The sequence below is a fragment of the Lynx rufus genome, unplaced genomic scaffold (assembly GCF_022079265.1).
Source record: "Lynx rufus isolate CCGP_SWC_20201006 ecotype Redwood Valley unplaced genomic scaffold, mLynRuf1.p SCAF_48, whole genome shotgun sequence".
In the NCBI taxonomy this organism is placed as follows: Eukaryota; Metazoa; Chordata; class Mammalia; order Carnivora; family Felidae; genus Lynx; species Lynx rufus.
In genome coordinates this window covers 226813-249047 of record NW_025814865.1, presented here as the reverse complement: position 1 = coordinate 249047, position 22235 = coordinate 226813, and the positions used below count along the sequence as shown (strand labels likewise).

At 55.9% G+C, this 22235-nt stretch overlaps 2 protein-coding genes across 2 annotated transcripts; both read right to left on the bottom strand.

The window, feature by feature from the left end:
• Positions 1-2689: 2689 nt before the first annotated feature.
• Positions 2690-15081, bottom strand: LOC124525785 (testis-specific Y-encoded protein 2-like). Its single transcript, XM_047098368.1, has 9 exons — positions 14958-15081; positions 7099-7149; positions 5674-5996; positions 4802-5248; positions 4027-4104; positions 3768-3879; positions 3530-3675; positions 3352-3436; positions 2690-2800 (listed from the first exon to the last, which is right to left on the bottom strand). Exons 1-9 carry the CDS (start codon positions 15079-15081, stop codon positions 2772-2774), a joined length of 1395 nt encoding a protein of 464 aa, XP_046954324.1. The 3' UTR covers positions 2690-2771.
• A 4168-nt stretch (positions 15082-19249) lies between these two features.
• Positions 19250-21957, bottom strand: LOC124525779 (testis-specific Y-encoded protein 1-like). Its single transcript, XM_047098361.1, has 5 exons — positions 21292-21957; positions 19961-20038; positions 19694-19805; positions 19426-19571; positions 19250-19321 (listed from the first exon to the last, which is right to left on the bottom strand). Exons 1-5 carry the CDS (start codon positions 21955-21957, stop codon positions 19250-19252), a joined length of 1074 nt encoding a protein of 357 aa, XP_046954317.1.
• Positions 21958-22235: the final 278 nt, after the last annotated feature.

Below are 22235 nucleotides of genomic sequence, written 5' to 3'. Positions count from 1 at the left end.
GGCCAGGCAAGGAGGCATCACCAGAGAGGCGTTGGCACAGGCAAAGCCAGGGAAGGACCCAGACACGCCAGGGCTCACTCAGGGAGACAGAGGAGCACAGGCAAGGCAAAACATTTCCCGGACACAGAGAACAACAGGACGATCCCGACAGGCCAATGAGAGACACGTGTGGTTCAGAGACATGGAAGTCAGAAGGCTCCTGAATTGCCGAGGGTGTCCCGTCGAGGGACAGCACTCTGGAGCCCACACACGCTGGTGTTGTGGTGGAAGAGGCCGCTAGGCAGCACATAGAGTTGTGCAGGGGGTTTAGCAGCTCCTGGACCCTGGGGCTCCCCAGGGAGTGCTGCGGCGACGGGAGGACACCCGGGGCTGCAGGGTGTGCGGCATGAGGGCTGTAATCCGTCGGACACAGAGCACCCAGGCCTCTGACCACGGTCCCTGGACACAAGTGTCCACACTTGAGGGTTCGGCTCTGGGGGCCGTGAGCGCATTCCACACCCACACCTTGCCCGTACCTTCTCTTTGGGACAGGCCGGGCGGAAAAGTCACCCTGGCCCCTCAGCAGGTATTGGCGGCAGATATGAACATGTGGGGGACCCTGTGTTCCCCTGTCCCGTAAAGTGTTCCTGCTGGGCAAGACCTATCAAGTAACGGCCTGCTTGTGCAGAACGATGCCCCAAAGGGCCCGGCCCCGTGACCACTGAGGCCGTGTTCCCACTGCAGAATCATGGGCCATACTTTCTTTGGATGTTCACACCCAAAGACACGGGCCAGCACAGGGAGCTTTTCCAGGGTACCCCGACGTTTACACATCAAGCAGCTGAGAAGACGTGCTTCTCCAGCCAGTGTGCAGACAGCAGCGAGAGAAAGACCTGCCTTCCCTTCTAGAGAGTGCGACAGCCTCCGCCCTGGAAGAGGTAAGGCTTGGGCGTACAGATCCCCAACTCCACAGCGTGCTGACACCCCGCTGACCATGTTGTCTGCATACTGGTAGGGGCAAGAAGCCTCCATGCATTGGGACTGCCAACGCCTTCTCCGGAATAGAGCCACTGCAGAGAAGGCTCTTGTACTGCAGAGCTGTGCAGTGGGGATCCTGGGGGGCTTGGGCAGCTTGGGAGACGGGAAGATTAGTGTGGGGATGTCAGTCTCAGGCACGCTGTGCTGGGGGCCGTGCAACTTGGGGATAGAGAAGAGCCTGCGATGGACAGGGCTGAACTCTGTCTATTGCCCTGCTAGCACGGTGGAGCCTTTGCCCCATCCCTAGCACAGACATCTCTGGCAAGCAGCCATCTGCTGTGTAAGGAGTACCCCAGCACTCGCCTCTTCCCAGGTGAGGCTCGTCCCAGTCCTTTCTAAGCTCCAGGCCTGCCCGGGACCTCTGCACAGAATGCTAAGGCTGCACAAGTCCATCGTTCCCTATGTGGCCGAGGCAGCCTTTGTCCAGGCACTCGGGCCAAGGAACGCAGGCTGCCTGGGACGAGGCGACCTCTCTGAGCGCCTGCTGGTGTTTGCCCTTGGGAGTCTTCTCACAAGTCTCACATGGCGTGTTGGACACACGGCAGAAGACTGTGGACCCAGAGGAAGAGCAGCACCAGACTCATCACGGCTGATGATGAGAGGGAAGCGGGCACACGGGAGAGGATGGCGTGTCCGTGGCCTTTAAGAGCCCCACCTCCCCGCGACCCTCCCCTCTGTTGGCTTGCAATCTGGGCCCCCCAGTCGTAACCTGAGGTCATTTCAGAAACAGCAAAGGTCACACAAGGGCATCCGTACTAGGACTCCTTCAGGAGTCTTGTGGGTGTGTGTGTGTGTGTGTGTGTGTGTCAATATGTGAGAGTAAGTGAAGCAGTGGGTGGGAGGCTCAGCTTCAGGAAGTGGAACCAGGAAAGTTGGCTGTGATTTTGGAGTTGCGTGAGACTGTAGTGGGCTGTTTCCTCTGCAGTGTGTACGTTCTCCCTGTCAACTCTGCCTGAAGCAGAACTTCATCGGTCTTACCCACCCACTCTCCCTCTGGTCCCTCGGTTCCCTCCCCTGGACACCACCAATCCGACAGCCTGCTCACAATCCCTCAAATATGTATGGCTGCTCCTGAGATCCTGACCTTGTCCACGAGACAGTCTGCATTCGTAGACATCTGAAAACCAGAGGGTATTCAACCCTGGGAATTCCTCCCTGTGTGGCGGTTCAGTCAACATGACTGAGGATGTCACCATGCGGGATTCTGGGGGCACCATCATGGACATCCCCAAACCCTGAGTATTGGACATCCCTGGCCTGTGCTGGCCTCTGCATTTCCTTGAACTTCCTCATTTTCACAGGAAAGATATGAACCTGGGCGCTGGCCTTTCTCTCAGGTTTGTGCCCTGTCCTCCCTCACTCAACTCCCCATTGGTTCAATCTTACTGACCTCACACGCAATCCCAATGTGTGACCCATCCCTACGGACAATGTCCTACGTCCCGCCCTTCCTGGGAACTGCAATGTGCAGGCACAGAACACTTACACCTCTGGACAGCCGCATGTATACATGGACACGCCCCAGAGCGTACCTGAGCAGAAAACACACACAAACACTTCATGCTGTGTATCTCCCATTCTATATTTCTTCAAATGTATATTCTTCAAATGTACTTCTTCCAATGTCTTTCTTCAAAACCCTGCGCCACGTGTCACCACCAGCCTTGTCCTTCTTTCACGGGCAGGAGAATCTTGTGGACCATCGGTGAGCATCGGAAGGGTTTCCACTGGGGTCCGTGAAGTGCGATGCTCCTTCATAGTCTTCTCAAGATCGTGCATATCCCTGGGATATACGGGTACACACAGACAGAGGCACACAGACACACCCACACCCACATCGATACACACACACACACACACACACACACACACACACACACACACACACAGGACAGGTGAGAGTCTCATCTGGGCCCTGTTTAAGGTTGCTTGAATGTTTCCAAACGGAAGGTAGAATGGGAGGGTGTGATAAGCTGTGCCAAAGCTGACAAGTGGCTCCAGAAGCCAGACAACATGTCAGTTGGTGGCAGGAGGCCTGAGGGTGGGGCTCATGGTCCTGGAATGACAGTTGTCACCGTGCTATCTGATGAGCCAGCTTGGGATGTCCCGCTCTGCTCATTCTTGTTGTCTAGCCCACTGCCCACCTTCAGCCTCCCCAAAGGGGCAAAGCCTCTTTGACACGTTACGTCTTAAGACTCCCTGTCTCAGGCCGATGCCCTTTTGACCTGGCGTCACCTCCTGTGCCACTGTGAGTCTCGGTGCCTCCGTGCAGAAGAGAATTGTGCCATGGGCCCCACGGCACACATTTCAGTGCCCACACCCTTGGCTGCTCACCTCTTTCCCTCTCAGTGCTCTCTCCTGGGGCTTCCTTCACCTTGAAATACGGCAGGGGATTGCGCCAAAGATCCTCTATGATTATCTGGTAGGGGAGACAGGCCAGGCCTCAGGTAGCTATCCCACGCAGTGGGGGAACCCATGAAAATCACCTCCCTTCCTCGTTACAGGGCCCCACCTCAGCAATCCTGCTAGAGCCGGCAACGCTGTGGTCAGAGAACCAGTTGAAGAAGTTGAGGCTGCTGTTGTCATGCCTGCGTCTGTAGGCCTCCTGTCTGTACCTTGGGTACCACTGGATGGGACTGGAATGAGACGCCCTATACCCTGCAGGAAGACGAGTATGTGAGAAGGCGCCAGAGAACTAATCACATTCAACCCTCCACCCACTGCCGCCCATGCATTCAGTGGACACTTACCAGCAAGGCCAAGGACATACTCCTTCGTGACGACTTCATTCTGGAAGTAGGGGTTCTTGCCAAAAAACAGCAGGATCGTCCGGCATTCCCTGGGAAACTTGTGTTCCTCCACCTGCCGTGGTAGAAATGTGGGGCAGAAATGTGAAATCTTGTTCCAGGAGACCCGCCCTCCCCTGAGGAAGGAACACACCACTTCTCCCCACCACCTCCCCTGCCCACACAGCCACCCACCCACACCGCCTCCCACTCCCAGGCCCACCTTCAGATTGGTCATGTGGCGAAGCATGCTTTCATCGTGCTTGCTAATCAGGGCTGACATCTGAGGGTGGTTCACAAACTGCTGCAGGTCAAAGAGCCTTCAGGTGCTGGGCATGAGAGAGCTCGACCCAGAGAACCAGTGTGGACAGCATCCTGGCGTCCTCCCCCAGGGACTGGCGTCCTCCCCCAGGGCCTCACGCCCTCCCCACGGGCTGCATCCAGGCCCACGGGGTCTCCGCATTCCGCAGGGCTCTGCTACACACGCACAGGAGGCTGTGCACGCCCAGACGCCCGCATCCACGCCTAGCCTTGTGTGCTCATGAGGACACTGAGGACGCTTACTTCCACACAGCCACACAGCACACATCCGGTCTCGCGCCGACCGGACCGGAGGGCATTCGCATCGCCTAACCCGCAGCAGGAGGCTTAGCGGGACCCAGACACGTGCCCCCACGCGGCTTTGCGTGGGAAGAAGCCCTCGGTCATTTCCCCGTCCTGGCCTGGACCTCCACCGCCACTCCCCACTCTCGCAGCGCTGTTTCCGTGCCAGGTGCCACGGACAGCACACGTGCCTCCACCACCCCAGCACTGCCCTCCTCCCACACTCATTGCAGAGCCAGGACCACTGGATGGGATCACGTTTGCACCTTCCCGGCCACTGGAGCGTGGCTTAGCTCCAGTCCCTGTCCCGGGTTCCTCTAAATGTCACCTCCCTTTCCTTCCTCTTGTGCAAGCCCAGCCCCCTCTGGACCCTCCCCCAGCAGCAGGAAGGATACAGCCTTGGCCCAGAAACCACGGATGCCCTGGATGAGGGCACTTCTCCGTTCCAGATGATGCCGCCGCCTCTGCCACATCCTGAGTTTGAGTCGAGCGTGCTCCCGGCTGGCTTGTTTATTCACGGGCTGTAGCTCTATCTGAAGGGCCTCCAGAGCCTCCAGCGGGGAAGGGCAAGGACGGAGGCCTGTCTCGAACTGCTCCTTCTTATCCTGCTTCACCTGCAGCTCCAGGGCTTCTTCCACCCATCGGCCTTCCTGCTCACGCGGCTTCCGTTCCTCCTCCTCCCGCTCCTCCTTGTCCTCCTTTCCTTCCACCTCCTCCTCGCCCTGCTGCTGCTCCTCCAGCGCTCCCTTCTCCTGCTCCTCTTCCTCCTCGGTTTGCAATTCTGCTCTCCCTTTAATGGCTCCCACGCCTTCCCTGCCTCCTCCTGCTCCTCCCCCTGGTCCTCTTCCCCTGCCACTGCTGCCGCCGCCGCCCCCCGCCCCCGCCGCCCCCGTCCCGGCCCAGGTCCCCGCCGCCGCCGCCGCTGCCCCCCCCCGCTGCCGCCCCCGCCCCCGCTTGGATACCCTGGTGCTCCTGCTCCTCCCCTTTCATTTCCGCCAACTCCTCCTCCTTCCGCTCTTCCTCCTTCTGCTTGGGCTTCTGCTTCTCCTCCTCCTTCTAATCTTTTACTCCTGCTGCCTCTCCCCCGCTTCCTCCTCCTCCTCCTCCTTCTGCTCTTCTGTTCCTGCTGCTCCCCCTCGTCCTTCAGGTCCTCCTCCTCGTGAACCTGGACCTTCTCCTTCCCCGGCTCCTGCTCCTCGTCCTCCTCCCCCTTCTTCCTCTGGTCATGCCCCTCTTCCCCAGGCGCGTCCTCTTCCGCGGCCGCCACCTCAACCTCGTGCTCCACCAGGCCCCACAGCGCCTCCACCGCCACTATGTCATGCCCCAGCGGCACGGATATCTCGCTGGGGCCGCCCACCTGCCCCTCGGGTCGGGCCTGGCCTTGCTGCACAGGCTGTTCGCTGGTGGCCTGCAAGCCTTCGGCCTGCGCCACCTCCGGCCCTGCCGGAGACCCAGTGTCCCCATGGGCCCTCGTCTCTCGACCGCCCCCTTCCCGGTCGAAGGCGGCATGGGGCCTCCGGGCATCCCCAGTGTTTCGGAAACACGAGTCGCGCAACATGCGGCCCCGGCCCGAGACACGAACGGTGGCTCCTACCGACGACGAAGCGGGAGGTGAGAGCACGGCCCCCCTCCCCAGACCCAGTCGGGGGAGCCCGGAGGGCAATGGCTGGCAACTCGCTCCCCCTTCCTCCCAGAGCCCAAACGTCGACGGGGCGCATGCGCACGGTGCTGTACCCAGGATGCCTTGGCGGTGGCTATCGCTCTGCTGCCGCTGCCTCAGAGGCCTTTGTGGTGAGAGGGGTGCGCCTGCGGCTTTGAGGCTGAGGGAGCTCCAAGCCACGCCCAGGCTGCTTCACTGCCTTCAGGACCAATCATAGGGAGGGTGGTGTGCGTGGCTTCGGCGGTCCCGCCCCCTAGGTCACCCGGAAACTGGGGCGCGTCTGTTGCCTAGGCGGGAAGGCTCTGGGCCCCACGCAGTGCAACTCCTCCCGGGGGCTTGCAGCCGGCCCTCTGTGCCCTCTGGGTGTCCTGTTTGGCTTCTGGCCACGCGAAAGCGACCTTTGCATTCCACGGTGCGCTGGGCACGCGGCTATCTACACACACGGGTAAAGGGGGACCTCCACGCTTTTCCCACTTACACCGCCACCTTTGTTCATTGTGCCCCGAGTCCGACCAATCCACTGAGCGGATCACCTTGGCTGTCCGCGAGACGCACTTCAGCTGTGCGCCTGCTGTCTGTGCCCCCTGGTTTTCCATCTGCTCAGCCTCCTTTGCATACTCTCTACGTCCATCCTTGCTCCAAGAAGACATGTATGTCATGACAGCAGTCTAGCAGTGCACCGGCTAGGGAAGGTCGGTGACAAGAGGTGTGTGACGTGGGGAGGACGCCACACTAGGGGAGGCTGCGTAGCATGCGCGCTGCTCTTGCCGTTTGTCCCCGTTGCCTGCAAAGTGACACACTGGCAAGCACACACCGCCCCCCTCATGATCGGCTGCCCATCCCTCCCGTGTGTGGCAGTGCACAGGAAAGACCCGTGACCATGGGCCCTGGGACTCCTGGGGCTTGTGTCTGTCTCACGGACAGCGGTCCCCTTCCGCCCACAGTGCTTGGCCATCTTCTCACAGGGAGCCTCCCCAGGCCTTCGTTGGCCGTATGTCTGTTCATCCTGGTCCCATTTCCTTTACCACTCACTTAGGCGGCAGGCTGCCATGAGCGTGGGCGCTGACTCCAAACACTGTCCCCCTGTGCCACAGACAGCATGATTTCAAGGGCCTCCGAAAGGTGTCAGGGGGCTGGGGGATGTAGCTCTGGGAGGCAAGTGAGGGACACGCCCCAGGGTCTACACGAAGCCACATTACCACTTTGGGGAACCAATGAGCTGCAGAGGGTGTGAAGTGAGGGCAATGATGTGGTCTCCCTCCCTGTCAGGGCACTGGTGATGTGGACTCCCTGCCTGTCTCCTTCAGACAGCAGCAGCTACACACACACACACACACCCCACACAGAGCCACTGCAGGATTGGAGGCTCGAGATGCATTGCCTGGCCAGGCACCACACTCATGCGCTGCCTTTTCCCTTTGGTGGAATGCAGCGCTCCCCTCCCTCTTCATGGGACCAGGAGGCTGCCAGGCAGGCGGGGGCTTCTAGGATTGCCAAATTGGTGTGCCGGGCCCTGTGGCCAACATGTTGCTTCCGTGACACAGAAGAGGTTCCTCCAGACTCGCTGGGCCACGTCAGGAGACGTACGGGGTACCGAAATGCTCCGGGGTGGCTGTGATATACGAGGCAGCACACCACAGCTTCAGGGGACAGCAATGCATAGAAACGCAGGTGGATGGGGAGAGGCTGAACAGGTGGTAGGGGGCTGAGAGGGGGTGGCCACTGTGACAGACAGAGAGGCAAACATTTACCCCGAAAGGGAGAGGAACAGGTCCAGTGGTGAGCCCTCAAGCTGCCCTCAGCAGAGGATGTAGGGGGTGGGCAAGACAGGAAAGCAGGCCCAGACCCTGGTGCACCTGGCCTATGCAACTCACTCCCTCCAGAGAAATGGGGCCGGTCAAACGCCCATGCATCGCTGGAAGACCCCGTGGCAGGAACGTGGGAGCAAGTGTGGGTCCCAGGTGCAGGGACTGCCTGGGACAAGCAGGCAATGCCTTTCAGTTTGAACAACACCTACCACAATATTGGGGCCCAGGGGCCGGGCCCCAACTTCGCAAGGGACCCTAGACCAGCCAGGCCTGTCTCTGCAGGGTCATCCGGGAGGATGTTCACCGAGACCCACACCCTGGCTGGGTACACAAGGCCTTGCGATGATCCCCCTAGGCCGGTCCAGGAGCAGGACCGGACTTACTCAGGCTATCTGCTGCCTCCCTCCACTAATCCCCACTTCCTCGCAGGGAACTTTGGTCCTCCTCCACTGGGCCATGCAAGGCCCAACCCCAGCTTGCCCCTGGCCAAGGCAACACAGGACGAGCGGGCCCAGGCAAAGTCCAGGCTTTCCTCCCGTCACGAAAGGTGATCAGCTAGCTCCGTGTCGATCCCAGGAGCGAAGGGACTGCACTCGCTGGACTTTGGCACTTGAGCCTCCCCCTTACCCACCAAGTCAGGAAAGCCCCCAGTCTCTCTCCTTCGCTAGCCAACGGCCTACACACACTCACTCGGGCACAAAGATGCACGGCCACACGGCACGTGGACACACACACGCACGCGCTGCCAGCACAAACGCTAGGTCTCAGGCAAAAGTACTCACAGGCGCCAGCCACAATACACTCACAGACACTCTACTGGACCTCTGCACTCACTCATGCCCTCTGCCACATCCCACTCACGAGGCTAGCGCCTCCCCACGACCCACACTTGCTTCCCCCCCTCACACAACACATGCATTTGTCCTGGGGCCCAAACCCGGCTGAAAACTAGGGCAGATTCAGGACTTCCATTGGGTCACGGAAGCTGGCATTGAGATGCCAAGGAAAGGGAGCCACAACTGATACCAACCTTACAGTACCAATGGCATTGGAACATGGCATGTGGAGAAACAGCAGCCACGACTAGGTTCCCAGCCTCCTCGGCTCCTGCCCTTTCTTCACACCCTCTAAACACTGGGGACTCCCTTGGGTGTCAGTACCTCCCAGCTGGCTGCAACCTACAGGGCAAGGGCCAAGGGACTGACCTTTCACAGTTCACATGTATACCCAGCTTGTGTGGGCTGCCTGGAGGCACTCACGGCTTAGGAGGTCTGGATGTGCTCTGACCCCGTTACTTACGCGTTCCTTTGTGTGTTCCCTTGCAGCCCTGTGCCATCAGCAGCCTACTATGTCCATAAGGACATGCACAGCACACGGAAACCCAGATGCACTGATACTGTCCAGGGACAGGACAGAGACAGAGAAAGAGAGACGGAGGTGGGGGAGGGAGAAAGCGTTCCCTAAAGAAAATGATCACAGGGACTCAGAGACAGACAGACACCAGAGGGACATGGAAGGAGGCAGAGGAAGGAGAGTAAGTCATGACTAGAGATAGCCACAGAGGGGGAGTGTGTGTGTGTGTGTGTGTGTGTGTGTGTGTGTGTGTGTGCCAGTGCCTGTGCGTGTGCGTGTGCATGCGTATGAATGGGTGAAATTGTCTGGGACTGAGACAGGGGTGTTGCCATGATTCCTGGACTCTCGAACGCCCTCTTCCAGCAGAACGGAGGCCCGGTATTCTCAGGAGTCTCAGCGTTTTCCGGAACACGACTCATTCGCTTTGGGGCCCTAGCCCATCCTCAGGCTGGGGCCATAGAGCACACGGAGTGGGAACATGAGACATGAGGCTCCAGACTAGGCCCAGCAGGTGGAGCGTCGAGGCCCAAGGTGTTTAAATGCCTGCTGCCTCCTTCTGGAGCCCACCAGCATTTGGGAAGCACGCCCATGGCCCCGTGGCCCTTCGGACACTGCAGTAGTTGTGGCTGTGGCTGGGGCTGTGGCTCTGGCGGTGGCTGTGGTGGAGGTGGGGCAGAGGCAGGGCACTGAACTCTTTGACCGTGGGTCCTTGGGGAGAAGGATCTCCAGACCAGACCCAGACAGTTGGCTGCTGTTCAGGAACAATCAGCAGGAAGGGAAGTGGGCGTGGCTCCAGCATTTGAGCCCCTTCCTCCCCTTCCCGGGTCTGGAGCCAGTGCTCTGCCTCCCCCTCCAGGGTGGCCTCCCTGTTTGGTGCATGTCCTTTTCCGCTTTGTCATCGACCACAACTGTCCTGTGGGATAGCTCATATCGGAGAACTGGTGCTACAGATCTCACCTCTTTGGGGAGGAGCCAAGATGGCAGACAGCATGGAAGTTTCTTAAGTGTCTCGTGTGCATGAAATACAGCCAGACCAACACTAAACCATCCTACCCACCCAGGAAACTGACGGGAGGATTAGCACAGCAATCTGCATATCCTGAACCACAGACTTCAACAGGTACGTGGCATGGAGGAGTGAACTTGGAGAGCGAGGAGGCTCAGGAAGGGAGGTGCTTCTGTGCCCGGAGAGGCGAAGGAGACTGGGCAGGTGGAAATTTTACCAATTTTCTTTAATATTCTTCTACATTATTCTTTCCTTTCGTGTCTATATTCACAAATTCTGTTTTACTCCCATATTCTCCTTCTAGTCTATTTCAGTGTTTTGATTTTTCAAATTCTCGCAACATTTCCCTTTGTAATATTTGTTATTTTCTAAATTTTTCTCCACTCCCACTTTTTTTCTCTCGTGTCAAACCCCTTTCAACACCCAGATGAAACATGCCTAGAATCTACCATCATTCATTCCCTTTTTTACGTGTGTGTTTTTAATTTCTTTACTTTTAACATTTTATAATTTGAATATTTCATTTGAATTTTCTACCTCATGAGTTCCTTTTCTCCCTTCAAAATGACAAAAGGAAGGAATTCACCCAGAAAGAAAGAGCATGAAGCAACGAGAGCCAGGGATTCAACCAACACAGATACAAGCAAGATGTCTGAAGCAGCATTTAGATGTCTGAAGCAGCATTTAGAAGCACGATGATAAGAACACTAGCTGCGGTCCAATGTAGATTAGAGTCCCTTTGTGCAGAGAAACCATGAAGTAAAAACTGGCCAGAATGAAATTAAAAATGATATAACTGAGCTGCAATGACGGATGGATGCAGCGGTGTCAAGCATGGAGGAGACAGAACAGAGAATCAGCGATATGGAGGACAAACTGATGGAGAATATGGAAGCAGGAAAATCGAGGGAGATTAAGGAAAAGAGCACGGTTGAACAATTAGAGGAATCAGTGACTCATGCAGAGGGAACAACATCAGAATCACAGGGGTCCCGAAGAGGAAGAGAGAGAAATAGGGGCAGCAGGGTTATGTGAGCAAATCATAGTGGAAAATTTTGCTAACCTGAGGAAAGACACAGCCATTGAAATCCAGGAAGCACCGAGGACCCCCATTAGATTCAACAAAAACTGACCCTCAGCAAGGCAGCAAGGCATATCATATTCAAGCTCACAAAGTACTCAGGCAAAGAGAATCATGAAGGCAGCAAGGGGAAACAAGTCCCTAAACTACAAGAGAAGATAGATCAGGTTTGCAGCAGACCTACCCAGAGAAACTTGGCAGGCCTGAAAGGGGGGGGGTAGGATTTGTTCACAGTGCTGAATTCGAAACTTACGCAGCCAAGAATTCTTTATCCAGCAAGGCTGTCATTCAACTTAGGAGAGAGAAAAAGGTTCCCAGACAAACAAAACTTAAAGGAGTTTGTGACCACTGAATCACACCTGCATGCAATTTTAAGGGGGGACACTCAGAGGGGAGAAATGATTATCTATCTATCTATCTATCTATCTATCTATCTATCTATCTATCTATCTATCTATCTATCTATCATCATCTATCATCTCTCTATGTATATGTATATGTATAAGTATACTTATAATTCTATTTTTATTTATTTATATTTATTTATATTTATAGGTAGAAATATAATTAGATATATAGAGATATATAGATATATAGATGTAGATGTAGATATAGATATAAAGATATATAGATTTTTTTTCTCCAACTCTTCAAAGAAGATAATGGCCATAAATTCATAAATTTCAGTACTCAGTTTATTTTTTTTTCAACGTTTATTTATTTTTTGGACAGAGAGAGACAGAGCATGAACGGGGGAGGGGCAGAGAGAGAGGGAGACACAGAATCGGAAACAGGCTCCAGGCTCTGAGCCATCAGCCCAGAGCCCGATGCGGGGCTCGAACTCACGGACCGCGAGATCGTGACCTGGCTGAAGTCGGACGCTTAACCGACTGCGCCACCCAGGCGCCCCTTTCAGTACTCACTTTAAATGTCAGTGGACTCAATGCTCCAATCAAAAGACATAGGGGAACAGAATGGATGAGAGAACAAGCTCCATCGATATGCTGTTTACAAGAGACCCACTTTAGTTGTAAACACAACTTCAGAGTGAAAATAAGAGGATGGAGAATCATCTGTCATGCTAACGGTCAGCAAAACAAAGCCAAAGCAGCCATACTTCTATGAGACAATCTAGACTTTAATGTAAAGACTGTGTCAAGTGATGCACAAGGGCATGATGTCATAATCAAGGGGTCTATCCACCAAGAAGACCTAGCAATTGAAAACATTTATGTGGCGTATTTGAGAGCAACCAAATACACAAATCAATTAATCACAAACATAAGGAACCTCATTCTTAGTAATGCCATCATAGGAGGAGACTTCAACACCCCCCTCGCTGCAATAGACAGATCATCTAAACAAAAAAATCAACAAGCAAACGGGGGCTTTGAATGACACACTGGACAAGATGGGCTTCACAGATATCTTCAGAACATGTCATAATAAAGCAGCAGAATATACGTTCTTCTCCAGTGCTCATGGAACATTCTCCTCTACAGATCATATCCTGGGGAAAAAAGTCAACCCTAAGGAAGTTCAAAGAGATCGAGGTCACACCGTGCATATTTTCAGACCACAACACGACGAGACTCGAAATCAACTGCAAGAAACAATTTGGAAAGGTAACAAATACTGGGAGACTGAAGGACAGCCTACTAAAGAATGAATGGGCTAACCAGGGTCTTAAAGAGGACATGAAAAGTATATGGAAGTCAATTAGAAAGTATATGGAAATGATAACACCTTTATATCCTTAAAGAGGATATGAAAAGTATATGGGAGTCAATGAAAAAGTATATGCGAGTCAGGGATAACACCACAACCCAAAACCTCTGGGACGCACCAGAGTCGGGAATAAGAGGACCTATCTAGCAAGTCAGGTCTTCCTAAAGAAGAAAGAAAGATCTCAGAGACACAACCTCACCTGACGCCTTAGGAGGCTGTAAAAAGAACACCATAGGAAACCCAAAACATTCAGAAGACAGGAATTAACAATGATTAGAGCGGAAATTAATGCTATTGAAACCAAAAGTCAAACAAAACAAAAACACACACAACCTCAAACAAACAAACAAACAAACAAACAAACCAAAATAGGAGAACAGATCAATGAGCCCAGAAGCTGCTTCTTTGAAGGAATTAACAAAATTGATAAGCCAGTCATCAGTTTGGTGAAAGAGGAAAAGGAAAGGGCCCAAATTAATAAACTCAAGAATGAAAGAGGAGCGATCACAAGAAACACAGCAGAAAGGCAAACAATAATAAGAGAACTTGGGGCGCCTGGGTGGCGCAGTCGGTTAAGCGTCCGACTTCAGCCAGGTCACGATCTCGCGGTGCGTGAGTTCGAGCCCCGCGTCAGGCTCTGGGCTGATGGCTCAGAGCCTGGAGCCTGTTTCTGATTCTGTGTCTCCCTCTCTCTCTGCCCCTCCCCTGTTCATGCTCTGTCTCTCTCTGTCCCAAAAATAAATACACGTTGAAAAAAAAATTTAAAAAATAAAAAAAAAATAATAAGAGAACTTCAGGAGCAATTATTTGCCAATACAATGGGCAATGTGGGAGAAATGGACAAATTCCTAGAAACATACACACTACCAAAGCTGAAAGAGGAAGAAGAGCCAAATTTGAACAGACCCATAGCCAGTAAAGAAATCAAACTGCTAATCAAAGACCTGCCGAAGGAAGAAGACTGCAGGGCCAGATGGCTTTCCAGGGGAGTGCCAGCAAACATTTCAGGAAGAGGTAACACTTATTCTCTTGCAGCTGTTCCCAAAATAGAAATGGAAGGAAAACTTCCAAACTCTTTCTATGAAGCCAGCGTTACCTTGATGCCAAAACCAGAAAGAGACCCCACTAAAAAGGAGAAGTATAGACCAATTTCCCTGATGCACATGGATGCAAAACTCCTCAACCAGATATGAGACACTCGGATCCAACAACACATTAAAATGTTATTCACCACGACCCAGTGGGATTTGTACCTGGGATGCAGGGCTGGTTCAACATCCACGAAACAATTAACGGGATTCATCACATCAATAAAAGAAAGGACGAGAACCACAGGATCCTCTCAATCGATGCAGACAGAGTGTTTGACAAAATACAGCATCCTTTCCTGGTAAAAACCCTCAAGAGAGCAGGGATGGAAGGAGCACCCATCGAGATCATAAAGCCATGTATGGACGACCCGACGTTACTATCATCTCAGTGAGCAAAAGCTCTCAGCTCAAGTCACGAACGAGACAGGAATGTCCACCCTCTCCACTGTTATTCAACATAGTATTGGAAGTCTGAGCCTCGGCCTCTTCACCCTTCTGCTCCCCCTCTTCAGCTACTGCTCTTCCAGCCCTGGCTCTACCTTTTCTCCTCCTCTTCTTCTCCCTCTGCTCACGTCCTCCTCAATTTCCTCCCCCAGCTGCTCCTGCTCTTTGACTCGTGCTCCTCCTCTTGCTCGTCCTGGACTTACTCCTCCTCCACTTCTTCCCTCGCCTGCACCCCATCATTCACTCTTCCTCCTCCTCCTCCTGTAACTCCTCCCAGTCGTCTTCCTCCATCTGATCCTCCACCTCCTCCTCCAACTCTTCCTCCTAGGCATCTTCCTCCTTCCCCAGGTCCTCTCCTGCTACTGCCCTTCCTGCCCTACCTCTGACTTTTGACCTCCTCTTCTTCCCTCTGCTCTCGTCCTCCTCAACTCCCTCCTCCAGCTGCCCCTGCTCCTTTGGCTCGTGATCCTCCTCTTCCTCGTGCTGCACATCATCCTCTTCCATTTGTCCTTCTCCTGTACCCAGTCATTCACTCCCCCTCCTCCTCCTCCACTTCTTCTTCTAACCCCTCCCAATCCTCTTCCTCCAGCTCCTCCCGCTCCTCCTCTTCCTCCTCGGTCTCTTCCTCCTTCTGCTCCTACACTTCTGCTCACGCCATTCCAACCCTGGCTCTACCTTTTCTCCTCATCCTCTTCCCTCTACTCTCGTCCTCCTCAACTTCCTCCCCCAGCTGCTCCTCCTCCTTTGGCTCGTGCTCCTCCTCATCCTGGACATCCTCCTCCTCCACTTGTTCCCTCTCCTGCACCCAATCATTCACTCCTTCTCCTCCTGCTCTAACGCCTCCCAGTCCTCTTCCTCCAACTCCTCCTCATCCTCCTTCTCCTCCTCGTCCTCGTCCTCCTCCTCCTCCAATGCTTCCTCTGGTCATCCTTCTCTTCCCCAGGCACATCTTTGTCCCTTAAGACCACCACAATCTCCTCTAAGAATGGGAGCAAAAGCTCTCGCACTGCCCCCAAGCCATCCGCAGTGAGCACCGGACCCTGGGGCATGGGCCCTCACAAGCCATCGTGTCCCTGCAAAAGGAGCCTGGCAACCTCCCGGGGAGACCTGGTAGTGGGAACCTGGGACAGCGACAGGGTCCCCGGTGCAGCGACACCCAAGGGACGATCGTATCGTGCTCTGTCTTTTCAACAACACCTATAAGCGGTATCGGATCTAGAGGCCAGGCCCCAACGGGCCTCACATGCGGCCCCTGACCAGCCAGCCCTGTGTCGGCAGCGCCATCCAGGAGGAAGCTCACCGACACACATGCCATGCCTGGGACCCCAAGGCGCTTCGATCACCCCCTAGGCAGATAAGGCCAGGGCTAGGTTACTCCATGGGACCTGATGCATCCCTACAGTCGTCCCCAATTCCTTGTAGGACAGGTCGGACTTCCTCCACTGGGCCATGGGGTCTCCATGCTGTCCAGCTGGCAGCAGCCAACACATGACCAGCGGTACTGGGACACTGTCCAGCCTTTCCTCTCATGCCGGACGGTGGCCGCGTCTTTACCGAAAGCCCTGTAAGGGGGCAAAGGGCTGTGGGGAAGGCAGGTAGGCGGGTAGCCAGGCACAGATGAGACCACCCGCTGTGATCCCGCAGGGTCACTGGGACTTCAATCCATCTGGCCCACACGCAAATGCTAGGGATGGGGCTTTGGGGGCAGTGCGGCTTCAGGCTTGCAGCTTCAGCGTCAGGGAGCTGGGCACACACACCTGTGGGCAGAGCCGGCAGCAGACTGGGACCAGTGTTCCTCCGTAGGCCCCCTTGACCCTCCACCACCTGAGAAGAATATGGGGGGTGGGCTGTAAGGCTTTAGACTCCCCAAAGCGCACACACAGTGGGCCACGTGCTGCCCGCTGCAGTTTGGGGCGGGGCGGGGGGAGCACGGTCGGGATTCCTGACTCCAATGCCCACAGCATTCTCCGTCGACATGCAACCGCTGAGACACTGAGAAAGGAACCCAGTTCCCCATGTTACATGAGGCCAGGAGTCGACAAAGCCTGAGGCTAATCAGGGACGCCCGCACAGGGGCTGAGAGGCTCATGCTGGCACCACTTACGTGCAAGGGGAACAGAGTTCTGGGACACACCTTGACATGTCCCGAGCCCAGCTGCAGCGGCAGTGGTGATCTAGTGTGGCGGGGAGAGGTGTTGCAGGCAACGAACTGTCCCCTAAGAGAGCAGCTGGCAGGCTGCTCACCTGCCCATCCACACTCGGATCCCCACACACCACACTGCTGCGGCACTCCAGGGGGACGCAAGTCACCTGAGGGCTAGGGTCCAAGCTCCTCCCTTTCCCTGGGCCTGGTGCACAGGAAGCAGAGAGGAGAGCCCCGAGGAAGAGCTGACTGGTGACAACACATGGCACGTCGCCTAGAGCAGAGATTCTTGCTGGACGCCTCCCTCCAGCGAATTACCTACGCCCTCTGCACACAACGTAGCCTGACAGCTTGGGTTCTTTAGCTACTCTGTGCACAAAGTCTGGGCACAACCTTGTAGCCCCTCCGTATTTGCTACTGTAGGCCCACCAGGGCAACTCAACACACACACACACACACACACACACACTCACTCACTCACTCACTCACATAGGCACACACTAACACACACACAAGCACACTCACTCACAAGTGGTCCACTGGCCGCTGGGCACAGGCTTTCCTCCCCTCGGTCCCCGTCTTGACCTTGCACCAATTTCCCTTTTGCACCTGACTTGAGCCCCCTGGCAGAGCAACGGTTGCACCGTCCCAGCGATTACCATCAGGATTCAGGAGGGAAGGGACTGCACTCTTGTATTGTGGCACCTGACCGTCCCACATAAGCACCTCATCCACAGAGACCCCTGTGTCTCCTCTTGTCTCGCCAGCGGCCTACACACACACTCCCGCACACACAGAGACACACGGCTACGCAATTGCACGAACATATGCACGCACACACTGCCGGCACCACCACGGATCTCAGGCCCAGTGTGCCACAGACGCCCACACACACTCGCAGGAACTCACGCTGGATCTCCGCCCTCGCGCGTACTCTCTCCATGAAATCCCACTCATAAGCCTCTGTGCTGCCCACAACCCACACCTGCCTCTTCCCCTCACACATCTCCCATCCTGAGCCACTGTCTCAGGACAGGGCTCGGGGTCAAAGGGACCCCGGGTGTGGGAGGCAGCAGCAAGGTATACTGGCATCGACTGTGAGAAGCCTGCCTACTCCTGAGTTCTCCGGGGACACGGGGCCTTAGCTCTGATCCTCACTGGAGGCGTTGCTCACTGGATTCTCTCTCACCAAGGAGACGACACCCCTCTGGGAGCAAGGGTCCTGGCTGAAATTCCCCAAGTCCTGGCCACACTGTACCAGGACCCAATGGACCAATTTGCTCCCGCTGTGCAATCCCCTTCCCTGCCTTTCGGCTCTGGCCTATACAACAAGTCTCCACATAACAGGTCTGTCTCTTCCTCCTCCTCCTTGCAGACTCTGCCTGCCCAGGAAGGCAGGCCTCTGTGCACATGGCAACACCTGCCCCACACTGGTACTGCACCTCTCCTGCACACACAGAATCACCCTGGCAGCGGCTAGGACAGTCACACTCAGGTTCCGTCCTCGTCGTCCCTCCTCGGGTCCCCCATAAACACACACACACACACACACACACACACACACACACACACACACACAGACACACAGACACACACACACACACACACAGACACACACACACACACACACACACACACACACACACACACAGAAACAGAAGGGTTTTTAGCTTCCTGTATGTGTCCGCATAAACATCGTGGCAACTCTTCAAGGCTGCCACATGTGATCACTTCCCCAATTGTCTCCGGGGCTCGTAGAAGACAGGAGACGCATCCACCCATCTCTTCCAGCACTGGTCGCGTCCTCCATTGTTCCTGATGGGCAAACATAGAAGTTCTGTGCCTTTCACGTCCACACAGATGCAGAGCCCCTGATGCATATGGGCACACGCAGACACATTCGCGTACATGCACACACACGCACCCCCACACAACAGACACCAAGAGTGATATGGGATATTTTCAAATACATCCCAGATGGTGCCACTCTTTTGCCTCGCCCTTTTGGGATCCCTCTTGCTTTGTCACCCAGGGATTCCTTTCCAGCCCCCAATGGCCTTGGGCTAGTTCTAAGAATGGCTGTCAGGTTGCGGGAGGACATGGCGTGGTGGGGCACATGGAAGGAAGTGCGAGATTCTCACCACAGTGGCGCCTGGGGACACGGCAGCTCCAGTCCCAAAGACTGGCAGGCAAATCCAGACTGAAGGAGCAGGGGGAAGCCCGGGAGAGGGCGGACATCCACGGGGAGCATCTGTGGTGGAGAAGCATTGCTCCTCCCGAGTGGCCCTCCAAAGCCCCAGCCCACAGCACAACTGCATTTGGTTTGCAGGCATCGACCCACTGTGTGTTTGCAGCTGAGTCCCTGCAGGTCCCTTGTCATCCTCCCACCCGCTCCCCATGCTACCTGGGTCCCAGTCTCGGCGGACCTTCCATTTCCAAGCCAATGTCTGGCCCACGTTCCTTGCCCATACAACACATGTGTCAACACACTGCATACTGGGGTTCTCACCGACACGTGCGCACGTCAGGTCATTGTCCTCTGGTCCCTTCCTCCCACAGGTAGTACTGCAGGGGATTGGGCCACAGGTCCTCGATGATGATCTGGTAGGGGACACAGGCCGGCGCCACATTGGGCATAGCCCACTCTCCTCTCTGGCCGGGGGCCACCCACATCCCACTGCTGACGAAGGCCTCAGGGGCCCCACCTCGGCAAACCTGTTCGTCCCTGGGCAGCTATGCTCACACAGCCAATTCAACAAGTTAAGCCTGGTGGGGTCATGCCTGCGACTGGGAGCTCCACGTTCATAATCCCAAAACCACTGGACTGGAGTGGAACGAATTGCCCTGTAGCCTAAAGGAAGAGGGGATTTGAGGAGCAACCAGACGGCCTCCTCTCCACCCACCCCTCCCTCCTGCCCCTGATTCATGCTCATCATCCCCCTGCCCAGCACCACCATGGGACCCACACTCTACCAGCAAAGCTAAGCTGATACTCCTTAATGATCACTGGGTTCCAGAAGTACGGGTTGTCCCCAAAGAAAAACATCACTCTGCAGCGGTACTTGGGATGGCCCACTTCCTCCACCTGCCGTGAGCAACGGGACAGGAAGGGCAAGTGTCCTCCCTCGGGGTCCTGACCTCCTTGCCTGGCTGTGAGGGTGAGCACCTTTGCCTCACCCTCTCCTGCCCAAATCCCACACCCGACGGGACGGCCCCCAGCCACAGCCTCCCCGGTCTGACCTCTAAGTTGACCACGTAGCTGAGCACGTCTTTGTCCTGGGCACCGTTCAAGGCCGACAACTGGGGGTGATTCAGAATCTGTGCTGGGTCAAGGAGCTGTGCCTTCAGATGCTGTGGAATCAGACACGGCCCACAACCACAACCCTCCCAGGCTAAGAGCAAGGGACTAGATCATGGCATGTGCAGAAAGACCAGGAAACACTAGCCCCCACACTCCTCAGCCTCTGCAAATGCATCAGACCCCATCGACACTGCGCTGTCCGTTGGCTTCCTGTACCTCCCACGCTGTCTGCACACAGCAGGGAGAGACTCCGCTGCCTGGACTCCTCACAGTTCCTTCATATACCTGACCTGTGTGGGTTGCCAGCAGCCCATCATAGCTTGTGATGTCGGCATGTGCTCTGACCCCTCCTCACGGCTGGGTGTTTTGGCATATTCCCGTGAAGACCAATGTTGTCACCGGCCTTCTGAGTCCAGAAGGAATAACACGGCTTACAAGAAACCGACTGCACACTAACGATGCAAACGGAGGGTGTGGGAGGGAGAAAGAGATCGAGAAGCACGGACAAGGAGGGCAGAGGAGGGAAAAGAAAGTAGACACAGTGACACAGCCAGCCAGGAGAGAAAGACATGGGTGGGACCCAGCCGGAGCCTGAGGACAGAGAGGGAAGCAGGGGTGGAGATACCAGGAGAGAGTCCTGTGTGTGTGTGTGTGTGTGTGTGTGTGTGTGGGTGTGTGTGTGTGGGTGTGTGTGTGTGGGTGTGTGTGGGTGGGTGGGTGGGTCTGTGGAGGCAGATTGTACCCCGCTCGGAGTAGGTCTGAGTCGTCCTCCTGTCTGGATCAGGGGGGTGGCATGGTTCCACTAAAGGCCATGAGTGTGTGTCTGAAATGCTCTCTTTTGACGGAACTGCTAGAAAACGTGCACAGCCTGTGAATGTGAAGGTGGGTGTGCGGCCTGTGTCACTCTCCCATTTGGCAGCGAAACGTTTCCTTGCCTTATCTGCTCTGAGTGAAGGCTGCTCTGTGCTACCCTAGCTCTGGTAGCATGGGGACACATGCCTCACGTCCACAAATAACGTGTGAGAGCAGCCTGCAGGCCAACGCTGGCGGACACCTAGAGGAAGCAGGTCCAAGTCCCCAAGTCCCCCCATCCCCAACAACCGCCCCTGTCCAAGGCCTTACATTGGATCCCAGACCGCACCAACCCAGGGCCAGGGACCACTGCCCAGCTCTCCTCCCTGGGGGCCATCGCCCTGAGGCACCCTGCTCTCAGGGCCCAGCCCTCCTGCACAACACCCCCGCCATCACCCACCAGCACAAGGAAGGATACCGCCTGGGCCCAGAAGCCAGGGATGTGCTCGATGATGGCCCTTCTCTGATCCAGGTAAGAAATCCGCCTCCGAAGAATCCTGCGCTTCAGCCGCCATAAGGCCCTGGAATCTTGGGCATTCCCAGCGCTGATCTCCAGCTGAAGACGCTCCAGCGCTGCCAGCGGGTCCTGGGCTGAGGCAGGACACAGCACTGGCTCCTGCTGCTGCGGCTCCTGTGAGAGCTGGGGCCCCTCCTCCGCCTCTGCATCTGCCTCGGGCTTCTCCTCTTGCTCCGGAATCTCCTCCAGCTGCTGTCTCCCCTCCTCCACCTCCTCCTGCTCGCGCATGTCCTCTGCTTCTGGCTTGGCTCCCTCAGAATTCTCCTCTCCAGCCACCTCTTCCTCGGTCGCCTCCCCGTCCTCTTCCTCCACCCCGATCACCACCTCAGCCGCCACCATTCCGTCATCCAATATCACCACCAATTCCTCCGCTGGGCTTGCCCCCTGTATCTCACACCCGGCCTGGGCTTCCTGCACCCCTGAACCTGGGGACTGCGGCCAGCCCACGCCCTCCAGCGCCCCTGCATTCCCACGGGCCCGGGACTCTCGACCTTTCTCATCCAGGACGATCAGGGCCCTGGGTCGACGGGAATCACCGCTTTTTCCGGACCGCGACACGCTGGCCATGACGCTCGGCCCCGGCCCCAGTGTAGCTAGGGCAGCCTCAGGACAAGGACAGGGAAATGGCAGCAGGTGGAGAGAGCCTTGCCCTCAAGGCGGTTGGCTCCCTGTTGCCTCCCGCCTCAGCCCGCCCAAGTTGGGCGCAGGCGCACAGGCTCTGGGATTTGACGACTCCGCATTGGCCGCGGCTGCCGTGGAGGCGGGGCCTAGACAGAGGCAGTGAGGAGTGTGCGCATGCGGCCTGCGGGCGAAGTGGTTCCAGGGCAGGTCAGGCCCGCTGGCCA

Bases quoted from the DNA above. Each gene is read 5' to 3' on its own strand.
- LOC124525785 (XM_047098368.1), bottom strand. From the start codon at position 15,081: ATGGAAGAGGATGATGTGCAGCACGAGGAAGAGGAGGATCACGAGCCA. The intron at 3,437-3,529 runs GTGGGGCCCTGT...CTCCCCTACCAG, and splicing joins GCTCTAGCAGGATTGCTGAG to ATAATCATAGAGGATCTTTG. The intron at 2,801-3,351 runs GTGAGCAGCCAA...CGTATATCCCAG, and splicing joins GAGCACTGAGAGGGAAAGAG to GGATATGCACGATCTTGAGA.
- LOC124525779 (XM_047098361.1), bottom strand. From the start codon at position 21,957: ATGGCCAGCGTGTCGCGGTCCGGAAAAAGCGGTGATTCCCGTCGACCC. The intron at 19,806-19,960 runs GTCAGACCGGGG...TGCTCACGGCAG, and splicing joins GCTACGTGGTCAACTTAGAG to GTGGAGGAAGTGGGCCATCC. The intron at 19,572-19,693 runs GTAGAGTGTGGG...CTCTTCCTTTAG, and splicing joins GTATCAGCTTAGCTTTGCTG to GCTACAGGGCAATTCGTTCC.